At 40.3% G+C, this 14187-nt stretch overlaps 1 protein-coding gene across 3 annotated transcripts; it reads right to left on the bottom strand.

The window, feature by feature from the left end:
- Window positions 1-232: 232 nt before the first annotated feature.
- eno1a (enolase 1a, (alpha)) lies at window positions 233-12792 on the bottom strand. Of its 3 annotated transcripts, none has more exons than XM_037772610.1 (12): window positions 12660-12792; window positions 8952-9046; window positions 6007-6102; window positions 5803-5861; window positions 5012-5081; window positions 4154-4287; window positions 3783-4005; window positions 3168-3365; window positions 1906-2107; window positions 1702-1810; window positions 1515-1573; window positions 233-754 (listed from the first exon to the last, which is right to left on the bottom strand). In XM_037772610.1, exons 2-12 carry the CDS (start codon window positions 9034-9036, stop codon window positions 691-693), a joined length of 1299 nt encoding a protein of 432 aa, XP_037628538.1. In that variant the 5' UTR covers window positions 9037-9046; window positions 12660-12792; the 3' UTR covers window positions 233-690. The 3 variants fall into 3 exon arrangements, with proteins under 3 accessions (XP_037628538.1, XP_037628539.1, XP_037628540.1); XM_037772611.1 differs by lacking the exon at window positions 5803-5861 and adding an exon at window positions 5461-5519; XM_037772612.1 differs by lacking the exon at window positions 12660-12792 and adding an exon at window positions 9134-9284.
- Window positions 12793-14187: the final 1395 nt, after the last annotated feature.

Below are 14187 nucleotides of genomic sequence, written 5' to 3'. Positions count from 1 at the left end.
GCACTGAGCTCATGTTTCTGTCTCTCGGTGGCGCTCAGATTACATCACACAGACACTGAAGAGGAGGAGGCCCCTTTACTGCAGATACGCTCACTTTCTCTACAAGAAACCTAAATGATTTGTGATTCTAACCTTCTTTAACTTCAGTAATCATCATTATTATCTCTGAAATTAAAGTAGATCACATGATTGAAGCTCTATCCCATGATGTGAATAAATAAGAAAACACAAAAACGTTTCATACTATGTTGTTTATTACATATTTCTGCCAACGCTTACAGCAACACGAGACCTTGTCAGATGCGACACATTGCACATACAGTACTGTCACCACTGCTCGAGGCGGAGCCGTACTACACTTACAGTAGCTCACACACTCAGTAGAGGACCAAAAATCACTACAACTCACGAGAAGCTAAACGGAAATCTCTCACACAGTTAACACGAACATAGGGACCGACACTATTCAGGAGCTAAAGCATAGTTTGAGGATGAGTACTAGGACGTACTGTAGCTTTCTCCACGCCACAGAACCGCAGACTTGGACCTTGGATTTTCACCGGTAATCTCTTCCATCTTCTCTCTCTCTCTCTCCGGACAGGGCAGGCAACCTAGTGTGGCGTATATATGTGTGGGGGTTATTTTCTTTATGAGCAGTGAACACACAGAGGCCCGAGGAGTTAAATCAGCTCAGATGGGGTGCCTGAAGTTCTTGCCGGCGAAGCGGGCCTTGTCGCCAAGCTCCTCTTCAATCCTGGGACAGAGAATGATGAACGTTTGTTAAAACAGATGGATTGATAGCCTGGGGAACATCTGCAATATTGTGCCTCTAAGGACGATGAACTCATACTGTTAAAAAAGTTCAGTGTAACTGTAAAGATGTGATAAAGCTTTTATTTAGAGTGATTTCACAAGCCAACATTTAGTCCGCTTCAATTGAAATCTGGTGCGGTTTGTTTGGGCGGTTGTGAACGTAGTAATCGTACTCTGGTGTGGACCAAAAAAAACGCTGCAAGACCGCTTGAGAGAGGTGATCTCGGACCGTTTCAAAGCGAACCAAAACTCAGGCTGCCTGCGCGGGCATTAGTTAAGATGGACACACTTTGCTTGACATCTGGGCCGATGAGAACGTACAGAATATGCTAAATAAAGTCCACAATATAGGGACGTTTATAAAGTCATTCCAGATAAAATGGAGGAGCAGGGATTCATGCGCACAGTAGATCAGTGTCGAGTCAAAGAGAAAAAACTTTCACAGCAATATATCAAAGTCAGCTGCATAGAAGTGGCAGCTCTTGAGACAAAAAAGATAAATTCACTCCTTCGTACAAGCTCCACTATTTCTTTAATTTGGTCCGCTTTAATTTGTGCTCCTTGAAACCGAACAAAACTAAATAGAAAACGAACCAAAAGTATTATAATTACACTCTAATTCGGACTCGCCAAACAGAGTATGGCTTGTAAAAGCACCCTGAGCCATCAGAAGTGTGCGTATGTTTTTGGACTGGACTCACCTGAGCAGCTGGTTGTACTTGGCCAAGCGCTCAGATCGGCAAGGTGCACCTGTCTTGATCTGGGGAAGGAATTAAATGACATATAAGATCCAATCTGTAATATGAAAGCTACATTTTGTACAGTTTGAAACAGTAGTGATGTCGTGCCAATTAATGTTAAAATAAGAATTAAAACTTATATTTTTACCTGTCCAGTGCAGAGACCGACCACCAGGTCAGCGATGAAGGTGTCCTCCGTCTCTCCAGAGCGATGGCTGACCATCACGCCCCAGCCGTTGCTTTGGGCCATCTTGCAGCTAAAACAAAGAGACACATTTTAAGCCCCGTTAGCCGGCTTATATATGTAGTACTTCATTTAGTGTGATCACGCGGCTCTGTCGTCGACACTCACGCATCCAGGGACTCTGTGACGGAGCCGATCTGGTTGACCTTCAGCAGCAGGCAGTTGCAGGACTTCTCAGCGACGCCCTTGGAGATGCGTTTGGGGTTGGTGACGGTGAGGTCATCGCCCACCACCTGGATGCTGGTGCTGGCTGTGAATTTGGACCACGCCTCCCAGTCGTCCTGGTCAAAGGGGTCCTCAATGGACACCACTGGAAGGACAGGAAGGACAGGAAGTAGGTGATGTTACAGACATTCATGAATCCAACATGTGAACACCGTCTCAGAAGCCACTGATATATATAGTTACTATCTACAGCACTGATTCCCAGCCTAGGGGTCCTGACCCCTACTAGGGGTCGCGAGGCCATATCTCAACATTTCATTCATTTCTGTGAAGAAAACTAAATGAAATTGTTATTTTTAAAGTTTGGATTATTAATTAAGACATAAACTTAAAAATGAGAAAAGTACGCAGTTAAAACAACCGAAGCGTCAGGGAGAAGAAAACACAGAATTTGTCAAAAAATAAACCTATTAAATGTGTATGATTGTTAAAAGTAAAAAAAATACATAGTACGGACAGAGAACTGTATTAAAAGTGCCTAAAAATAACAGGAAAACTCATCTTTGATGCAATATTCAGAGAAAATAATCTGCTCAAAATTCATCCAAATCGCTCGTTTCACACAAACTTTCTGCAGTTATTGTGTTCACTATTTGGGATATTTGTACAGTTTATATGTTGATCTGTACCGTTATTGTTATGAATTGAATATAATATGAAATATCCATAAAATGTGTCACTTAGTCAGTTTACTAAATGAAGGAAAAGGGGTGCCTTAAGGAAAAGGGTTGGTAAACCACTGATCTACAGAAACCTTAAACCTGCAATAACTCTTGACCACTTGATGGCAGCAGAAACCAGCTGCTAAATGCTGCTCTATGTTCACCAGCCAGCTGCTGACTTTAACAGTAGTGTACAGCAGTTTTCTGTTTTTCATTTTTGCTGAAAACAGCTGCCTACTGTGGATGTAAACAATGCTAATGAGAGCGATGAGTGAACCAAAACATTACAGACACGGACAGCGTATGCACATATGGTTCTAGTTATAATATATATAATAGGCCCATTATGTTGTTTGTATATGTCCTCACATGTATTATTTGAGTCTGACCTTCATGCTTTGTCTTTATCTGGTTGTATTTAATGTATCTCTATAATATCTTTGGAAAACAGTGAGCAGTAGGAGTTTTGTGTTAGAAACCCACCGGGGTAATCTTTGACAAAGCTCCTGTAGAGGTCAGCCAGCTTGTCGGGGGAGATGTAGCGGCTGGGGTCGTCGGGAGACTTGAAGTCCAGGTCGTACTTGCCGCCCTTGTAGAACTCAGAGGCGGCCACATCCATGCCGATGACGATCTTGTCGGTGTAGCCGGCCTTGGCGATGGCGTTCTTCAGCAGCTCCAGAGCTGAGACAGAAAAACAATGTGACAAGAGATGAAGCTAATAAAATCTAAACAGTAACTTTTCATAAATGAGTCACCACTTAAGACTCTGTTAAGACTCCAGTGGGGCATTTTTGCCATATCAGCAGCTTGACCTGACACTGGAGTCAGAGGCTGGCAGTCAGGGCATTCGTTACGGAGTTGAGGCCTTAATTTAGAAACCATATGTCGGCCAAAGAGTGACATGATAACTGTAGTGCTTCCCTGAGAGGTCTAAGAATGTAATGCTTTCAAGACGCTCCCTTTTGACGAGTTTACAGTAACAACTCTTCCCTCAAAAATGTCAACAACCCAACAACAGAGTCCTAAAATAACAAGCAGGTGTCGGCTTGTAATGAAACTCTTATTGTTAAACAGCTCGGATTTAATGTTTCCTCTCACCTTCTTTGTTCTCCAGGATGTTGGGGGCGAAGCCTCCCTCGTCTCCTACATTAGTGGCGTCCTTGCCGTACTTCTCCTTGATGACGTTCTTCAGGTTGTGGTAGACCTCGGCACCGATACGCATGGCCTCCTTGAAGGTGCTGGCTCCAACGGGCAGGATCATGAACTCCTGCATGGCCAGCTTGTTGCCAGCGTGGGAGCCGCCGTTGATGACGTTGAAAGCCTGGAAGGAAGCAGAGAGAGGATCACCTTTCAGCCTTAATGGAATCACGACTGAATTAACGACTCTTTGGATCAAACATTAACGGTTCACGTCTGTTAGGCCTATTAGCAGTAAGAGGTCTCTAGAGGTAATTCTCCGTCATGCTCACAGGGACAGGGAGGATGACTTCAGGGTTGCCAGCCAGGTCAGCGATGTGGCGGTAGAGGGGGACGCCCTTCTCTGCTGCACCAGCCTTGCACACAGCCAGGGAGACGCCCAGGATGGCGTTAGCACCAAACTTAGCTGAGGGAGGGTACACACAGATATTTCAATATATGAAATATGATGTCTTCTGATATCTATATTCTTCATTGAGTATTTTCTAAACTAATTAGGCAAAAAAAATCAATAAGGCATAACCTTGAAATAAAGTAGGTTATAACTGACTTTCCTGTTGCATAATGCATGAGTGCCTATTGATGTTTCTGTGGTATTTTATTCAATATTCATATTTCTGTCTGTGTCATAAATTACTCCCTCGTCCACTCATTCATTACTTCCTAAATAATAGACACTCAAAAGTAGTAGTAGAAGTAGTAGTATGACTCAGCAGTCAGTTTAGATTCCTGGCACTAATCAGTCATTGTCAATTTACGACAACACTGACAGCTCTAGAGTCGCACAGCAAGTTTCTGTTTCACATTTATAAATAATGTGAATGTATATACAGTATCTATATACTATATATATATATATATATATATATATAGTATGTATATATGTCCTTAGGTGTCCTGAAAGGCACCACCAAATAAAATGTATTATTATTATTATTGTTATTATTATTATTATTAATAAGTCATCCACCTCAGGTGTGCATAATAAACTACATGTAATGAACTTTTTTTTAAACAAAAAAATTTGAAATTATCGGTTATTGTATCGGCCATGAGAAGCAGGTAATTATCATCAAATCCATATCGTGCATCCCTAATATACTGTACATGTACATGAAGAAGCATCTTACACTTGTTTTCTGTGCCATCCATGTCGAGCATCAGCTTGTCGATCTTGCCCTGGTCCTTAACATTCACATCCTGGATTTGGATAAAAAACATGACAAGTTATATTGTACGTTTGGAAATAAAAGATTAACTTGGTTTAATTCTGACTCGATAGTTTAGAACAACACACTCAAAAAATGTTAGAATAATCACAGCATGTATCTGATAATGGTTTATAGACACTTAAATTCACATAATTTTTATAAATGCAAAGGTCAATGTAAAATAGGAACAACAAACAACAGCTCAACATGTCTTACTGCTTGTTTTAAAATCATACAGTTAGTCATTTCTTCAGTACTGCGGCCAATGCTACCAATATATTTGTGTAATTATTTTCAAGCTGATTCATTAATTTGAGACTTTTAACATAAACACACATTAATATTAGTCAAACAATAAATGGTCCTACCTTGCTAACCAGTGCAGGTGCAATTGTTTTATTGATATTCTCAACCGCTTTTGAGACACCTGCAAGGGACAAGCAGACCATAACTGACCCAGAGGACAGCAGAGGACCATGCAGAGCAGGCGACACAGATGACCACAGAGCATCTCATCCAATGGATGAATGAGTAATTCTGACAAGTAAAATATTATTTAGCCGTCTATGATTGTGCTCTTTATTATTTTTAGATCTGTGAACATCTGTTTGTGCCTGTCAAGGTTAGTTTCCAAAGGCAAAGCCATTCTTCATGCTGCTGCGCACGCCGATATGTAAGAGAGTCATCCTGTTATCTCACACTTTATTTACCTGGTTACACAATGCAGGGGCCAAGAATTCATTTACATATTTAACTGCTCTTTTGACTCCTAACAGGAGGAAGAAAGATGGAGGAAATGAAGAAGGAAGAGACGACAGAATATATATAGTGGTGTTGAAATGACATGAAAGATAGCAACAGAACAGAGATAACCAGACAGTTTATAGAGGGGGGAGTCAGTGAGGACGGCGTACCTTTGCCCATGTAGCGTGTTTTGTCATTGTCACGGAGCTCCAGAGCCTCGTAGATGCCGGTGGAGGCGCCGCTGGGCACTGCAGCTCTGAAAAGACCTTGGAGACACAGAGGACATTTTGCATTCATTTCCTAAAGTGCTGAGTCATGTCCAACAAGACAAACTGCAGTTTGATCAATAGTGAAATGGAATTGTCCATGTCAGCCATTACCATGACACCCATGACTGTAAACTATGTGATTACTATGTGATGTTTATACATGTCTGATAGGGCATTAAGAGCAGGACGAGCTGCTTGGTATTCACGGAGCTACAGCATGTAAAAGGCACGAGGGGACCCCATCCAATCAGCTAAAGGCACTCCCACTGTCCATCGTTATTCTGTCCACAGAGAGAATTAAAGCATGTGTGGAGGGAGTTGTACTGGCTGTGCTGCAGAAGGCTGTGATGTAACAGGGAGAGACAAGCTGCCAACTGAGCATGTGCAGTGCTTCTGTGGAAGGATTTCACTTTTCAGAACCGGAAGTTGGCCACTAGATTAAGGTTGTGGACTTGCGATAAAGTTAGTTTGAGTTTGCATGAATGGAGACACATGCAACATTTTCAAACATGTCAGGCACTTCAGCATCGGCTTCACTTCTCAGACGCGGAGGTTGCCCATGGATGCCAAGCTATTTTGGATTCGCCCAAGTGGGGAGAAATTGGGGATGAGCAAAAATCTATTCAGTTTGCTCAGTGGACCAGCAGAAATGGTACGAGTCTGAGGGGATTTAGGGATTACAGACACGAGGCTTAGCAAATCATCTGCATCAAGACATCACCACCTGGATGCAGCTGGAGGAGCCGGCGACAGTCCGTCAGGATATAAACTGAGATGTATCATTTTATTAACATTTTATCTGGATGAAAACCAAATAAAAATCAAAACTAGTAGCTGTAAGAGTAACAGTGACTGTAAATGTCTCTCTAGATTACCAGAGCGACTCAATTTACATCATTCTAACAACAAGCATAGGAGGTTTTCTAGCATGACTGTGACCGAGAGGCAAGCTGGTTACGTAACATAGAAAAACACATTATGACAGACGTGCTCTGGGTGCAGCAGCACACCCGCTTCGGTCTGTGCCGTTAATGATGCCAAAACAGGCCTGCTGGCAGACTTAAAAGGGAATCCTGTCAGACAAAAAAACAGGAATGAAAAGGTGCTATTTACAGTAAAGTGGAGCACGTTTAGCAAAACAACCGAATGAAGAGACGACAGGGCTGCAGAACAGAGCAGTCGATATTCAGCCGATGTGTTAGAGGCAGTGCAGACACTCACTTCCATGTCAGTGGTCATTCAGGTTGCTTCATTAACATTCTCAGGACATTTCTTTGGGTTGAGCTGCTCCTTTGTTTTAGCTCTCAGAACAGAGCAGCTCGCCAGAAAACTTCAATCACAGTCGAGCCATTAGTTAATTGAATAAAACTGTAGGCAGACGTGTCAAACACTGCAGGGTTTAGATGTTTTATGCTCAGCAGCATACAATTAGGTGAAAGGGAGGGAAGCATCCTGTAGTTTTAATTTACACGACATCTCTACATTGTATAACGTTTCCTGTCCATGACAGAGTTAGCGTGCAGCTTTAGCCGTGATGTCTAGCTCTGCTTTTCCTGCAATGTGTGAAACCCAAAGTGTTTCCATTCTTTACTGAATGTGTAATGTTTACCACTTTGAATTCAACATGTCAATATCAAGGAGTCAACTCAGCTCATGGGTTTGCTGGAAGCACCTACTGTATGAGCTATCTGTGCTCCCAAACAGGAACCATTACAGTAACTGAGTCCTGAAGAGGCAGTTTGATATTACAGGAGCTATTTTCACACATCTACCATCTGATCTGATCCACTGCTGGCAACAGTGTACAGTAGGGCAACACACTGGCTTGACCATCCTAATCCAACTGGTTTTCACTAGCTAGATAATTGGGCAAGACATGAAAAATTTATGAAACTTTGCTTCCAATACGATGTTCTTACTGCAGCGTTACACATACTGGGATATAATTACATGTTTTAAGTTGTGGATGCGTTCAAATAACCTGTTAAACAATGGCTGCGTCCAAAATCACATACTATGCACTACATGGCTAGAGTGAACATGCTGGCATCGTATAAAACTAAAAAATCTAAGGAATACATTGGTACCAACCATGTCATACTCGCTAAATAACGCTACAAACTTGTACTAAATTGTGGTGAGGAAAAACTGGCATGGCCATTTTCAAAGGGGTCCCTTGACCTCTGACTTCCAGATATGTGAATGAAAATGGGTTCTATGGGTACCAACAAGTCTCCCCTTTACAGACATGCCCACTTTATGATATTCACATGCAGTTTGGGACAAGTCATAGTCAAGTCAGCACACTGACACACTGACAGCTGTTGTTGCCTGTTGGGCTGCAGTTTGCCATGTTATGTTTGAGCATATTTTTTATGGTAAATGCAGTACCTGTGAGGGTTTCTGGACAATATCTGTCATTGTTTTGTGTTGTTAACTGATTTCTAATAATAAATATATACATATATTTGCATAAAGCAGCATATTGAAACCACGACCATGATAAGATAAGAGCATTAAATACTTGACAAACCTCCTTTTAAGGTACATTATGAACAGATAAAAAATGCGTGATTCATTTGCGACTAATTGTGATTAACTACAGATAATCATGTGATTAATTGCAATGAAATATTTTAATCGATTGACAGCCCTACTAATAAGGTTTCGGACATACTAAAAAAATCTCACGTACTGTTTTAGCGTACTAAATAGCATGTTAATGTGTAGAGGCTGAACAAGCACTAAAGTTTGATTTATAACTATGATCTTCTGTATCTCGTTGTGCCACACTTTATAAACTCATAAAGTAGATGAAAGCATATATATTATTAATGATACAGTACCTTTCTTGGTGTACAGGTCAACCTCCACAGTGGGGTTTCCACGGGAGTCAAAAATCTCGCGAGCGTGAATCTTCAGGATGGACATGGTTCTGGATCTGCAGATGAAACGACAGGGAAGAGACGTCAGTATAGTTTTATTCCTCAAGGACGAGCAGACAGACGGCAGTAACTCTGTTACTTACTGAATTAAAGTTCAGAGTCAAAACGGTGAGTTGGCAATAATTCAAATGCTCAATGGCATAAATGTAATCTAATTTATAGCTCAAGTTTGGAGGCAGAGCAATAAACCATCTAATGGATTCTCTAATTAAACATATATGTGAGCCGTGCACACCCCCTGAACCGACTGACGGAGGCTGGCCAGCAAAGCAGATATATTACTCACAGAAAGGCGTGGCTTCTGCAGAAAAAAAAAAATCTCTGCAAGTCCGTTCAGTTTACTTAATATATCAGATTACGACACAGTGTTGCACAAAGCTTGCAAAACTGAGTTAAGTCAAACAGGGAACTCTTGATAACGGTAGTGAAAGGTCACTATAAGCAACAATAAGTGAATGACGTTGCACAATACACGCTTAGCTTCTTTTTGTCCCAGTTGTACGGTACTGATACGGGTTAAAGGCCTGCTGTAATCTCACGGAGCCTCCGTTATCTCTGCAAATTCCAGTAGTGGAGGTCAGAGATTGTTTTAAACCACACAGTCTGGCCGTCACGCCTGCTGCGCTATTGATTTTCATTTGCTTTATCTAACTTCATGCACTAACTTGCTCATCTACCCTCTGCATGCATGACTGAACTTTGAGTACAGCCTGCATAGTTATAACTAGAGAGCCGAATCAATGGAAAATCCTCCATGTCTGTGTGGAAACTTACCACAGGCTACAGCCTAGAGGCAAAAATCACCTAAACACCCACACTGACCTTCCTCTTTAGCTAAATGGAAATATTTTACACTTCACTGGGGCTGGGTGTTGGACCTCAATATTAATACTATTGACTAATTGTCCATTAAAACAATGTTTTTACCAAGTTTAGGCTGTTTTATCTGTGCAAAGTTCTTGTAAAGTTGTGTTTAGACAACATTTAAGAATTTGGGCTTCTTTTGTTAATATAAAAACAAGGAATTTATGGAAAAACATGTTAATATTTCTCAATGTAAGGTATGCAAAAAGGTACAGAATGGTATTAGTGCAAACAAAACTGTAACCCCCACTACTAAACTTCACCCACCTACTGAATTGATAACAGAAACAACAACATAAGGGCAAAATATAAAATATATAACAGAGATAAAACTAGAGAACATCTTGCTATGGGATCACACTAGCTGAAAATCGGGGCCAAGGGCGTAAAGTGGGGGGGCCAATGCAGCTTCCCCACTTGATCGGACCACGCCCATTTTCGAACTCGACCTTCATTTTAATCTACACATCTGCAAAGTTTCGTGACCGCATCTTGCTATCGCTGTCACAAAGATCTGTAGACAGACACAGAGACTCTCAAGGTGAAAACAATACCAGGGTCGCTGTTGTGGCTGGTAACAATTAGAAAATGAACCCATCAACCGTCAACTATAAGTCATTTTTCAAGCAAAAATGCCCCAAAAAAGTTATGTTAACCTACACAGTACTTTTGGTTGTATGCACAAACAAAAACTCAATACTTATTAAAATTTAAAAAAATGCCCCAAATCTCCAGCAATTGTCTGGATGTGATATGTTGTGTTTTAATGGACCCTTTTAATAGCAGTTTTTGCACATGCAAACCAAAGACACATTTCTGCCTTTTGGATGTAAAAAGCAGACAATAAAGGTTTTTCTATTCTATCTTTTGACATAATAAACTAAGTCTCGTTGGGCTTTGGACTGCTTGTCGTACAAAAAAAGCTATTTGAAGAAATTGTGATGTATATTTTTCACTATTTCCTGACATTATATAAACCTAATGATTGATTGCTTCATGGAGAATGTAATCGGTATATACTGTATAGTAGCCTATGTACACTATATTTCTGTCATGGATGTCTCACATGCACAGCACAGTAAACTTCTGTACCTTTTTTGTTTTTTGCCAGATCATTGCAAACGTGGAGAGCAAGGCTGCACAAAATGGCCCCCAGATAAATAAATAATTGAGGATTGATACCTGATATGTGTGTGTGTGTGTGTCTGTGCATGTTAGTCTGGCTTGATCCTCAATTAGGCTACATTAGAAACTGCCAGCAAGGCATACATGTGTGTTAATAATCAGTTTAATAAGTATTCATTAAAAATACCTTTACAGTAATAATAAACTTACAATCTATCTAACTGAAATGACTTGTTAAAAGTATCTTCAAGTAGTCTGTTAAGTAGAGAAATTACTATAACCATCACAAAGAGACACACTGTCTCTTTTGCTTGAGGAAACTGGGCTATTTTCACATTGACAAAACCATGATTAACCTTATTTTATCGTGCTTTTATTGAATCAATTTGGTCTTTTTCTTTGGTGTCATGGTTTGGAAACTTATCTTTAAAGACAGGTTTAGTGTCTCAAGGTGTAGAACTGTGACGGAATAAATCGAGAGAATAAAGTCAGAATATTATGAGAAAAAAGTTGTTATTTAATGAGAATAAAGTCATACTAATTCAAGAAAAAAAAGTTGTAATATTAAGAGAATAAAGTTATAACTTTACAAAAAGAAAGTTGTAATATTACGAGAAAAAAGTCATAATTTAATCAGAATAAAGTCATAATTTAATCAGAATAAAGTCATACTATCTCAAGAAAAAAAAGACGTAATATTACGAAAATAAAGTCATAACTTTATGAGAAAAAAGTAATTTCCTTTCATGTATGTATGTGAGCAGTATTTTGATGTTAAAGTTGGTTGAGGTAGAGCAAATTTTAACAATACTACTACTACTACTACTACTTTTACTACTACTAATAATACTACTAGTTCATATATAGTTGTTTATCTATAAAAGTTTGATCTGCATAGTCATTCCAGTCGTCAGATTAATACAATATATGCTCCTGAAATAGGAGGTTGAAGTATAAAGTAGCATAAAATGGAAAATAAGTACCTCAAATTGTTCTTAAGTACAGTAAGCTGTAAAATGTGCATCAAGATGGATACCTTGTCTTTTTTACTGCAAACTAAATGAACTTATGGGTACAAATAAAGCAACCTGACCTGAGTGTAATATACTACATTCAGTAATTTTCCTACAGCCTGTGGACACACCCCCAAGTCTGCTGCAAGCAACTGGTGATCCAGCAGCATGAGTCCTAACCAGCCCAGACAGTGTCTCTCACATACCATCACGACCTCTAAATATCTGCACAATAAAGCACATTAATACCAGTTAATATAGTTTAACACATGGAGGAGGCTGCTGGGAGTTGAACCTGCAACTTGACGCCCCTTTTCTCCCTAAATGGAGATGGAGAGAGCCAGCTGACGGTTATAAATAGAATAGAGGAGCTTCAAACTACTATCACACAAGAAGACACATAAACCACCAGCTGACTGATGAACAGCTGTTTATAATCAACCATATAGCAGATGAGAGGATGAGTAACATCATGTACACATTAATAAAAGAAGATAACAGTTTATAATAACACATGCTGATTTAGAGAAGGCTTGTAAAACAGTAATAACTGTTGTAATAAACACAATTATCCCATAAAAAGCAGTAATAAGGGTGATAAAGTTACCTCTTATCTGTGTGCAAGGACGGTGCTGTCTGACTCTCTCGTGCAGGCAGAGAAGGCGCTCGTGACGCTCCGGACTCGATGATAAAGTGGACGGAACCCGGAAGGAACGCAGTAGTGATGGGAATTACGGCTCTTTTTAGTGATCCAGATCATTTGGCTCAGCTCACCAAGAAGAGCCGGCTCCTTCGGCTCCCAAACGGCTCTTCGTTTTCTGCCTTTTATAATTCAGCCAAACTTAGCGCAGTTTTGACCTATGATTAGTATGTGTGCACATATATCATCATCAAGCAGTTAGGCTGTAAATTGACTGTGTCCCCTCCCCACACACACACTCACATTCAACCCCCCAGCATTAACACAGAAACAGTTTTTAAAGCTTATAACATGTCAAAGACAGTTTTTGGAACAGTAATGCAAACAGCATTTTACTGTTGACATAAATGCACTTTTCTCTGCTGCTAAACACGACTGCAAATTGTGTGAAATTGTGTCTGAAACATTTACTTATTTTTTATTTTTTTTATTGTTATTTTTAGGTATGTTAATTTTAATACTTATTTATTCTATCCTTTTTAATGGACTGACGGGAGCTGGGAGAAACAATATTTAGTTTCCTTCTATGTATGCAAATACTCAGTGAAATGACAATAAAGCGAATCTTGAATCTTGAATCTATCACTTAAATTATTCAATATAATTATACTAAACCTCATAATTTCCAGAATACCATCATTTTACATGCTGCTTCATTTCCGACTGTCACTCATCTTGTCTGCTATTCACACACCGCACTCTTTCTCTCCTCCTCTTCCTCCTGCTCTGTACCTGTAGACCATCAGCGCGCCGCGTACCCCCGCCCCTCCCTGCTTGATGGTATGATCCTTGTCTTTAATCACCTGATTGGTTGCAGGGACGTCATTAACACAACATTCAGTCACAGTCAGTGGATGGAGTGCCCGTGGCGCGGAGAAAATCGTCCTATCATTCTGCCTTGAATTAAGTAAAGAAAAGAAAAAAACGTCTCTCGGACGAGAGCCGGCTCTTATCGTTCACTTAAAAGAGCCGGCTCTTTGAACCGGCTCGTTCGCGACGACACATCACTAGAACGCAGCGACGGAGCCACGCTATTGGCTGAGACTCCTCACGAGGCAGGAGGATGCACGTTCACCTTCAGACGGTACAGACATCCCATAATGATGATGGCGAGGTGGTTGCAGATGTTTTAAAAGCATCTTTCTAAAGCATCACTTTTATTAATAAAAAATACATAGACACATAGAAAGAGTGTTTTTTTAATCGAGGTGAATTATGGGAAATGTAGTGTTTTTTGTGCATAAGGATGAGAGAGGCAGTGCTCTGCGGAGAGATGACGCAGTGTGAGTACGTGCAGAGCAGCAGGCAGGATCTCTGATGCAGTGGCTCGTTGTTGGTCACATGTCACTTGCGGTCACGTTTCTTGGCACTGATTTGTATTTTCCCGTTAGGCATATAAATTTTAAAAAAAGGCGTGTGTTTTTTGTATAAGATC

This window comes from Sebastes umbrosus, chromosome 6, assembly GCF_015220745.1.
Source record: "Sebastes umbrosus isolate fSebUmb1 chromosome 6, fSebUmb1.pri, whole genome shotgun sequence".
Taxonomy (NCBI): domain Eukaryota; kingdom Metazoa; phylum Chordata; class Actinopteri; order Perciformes; family Sebastidae; genus Sebastes; species Sebastes umbrosus.
This window is presented reverse-complemented; position numbering and strand designations above follow the sequence as displayed.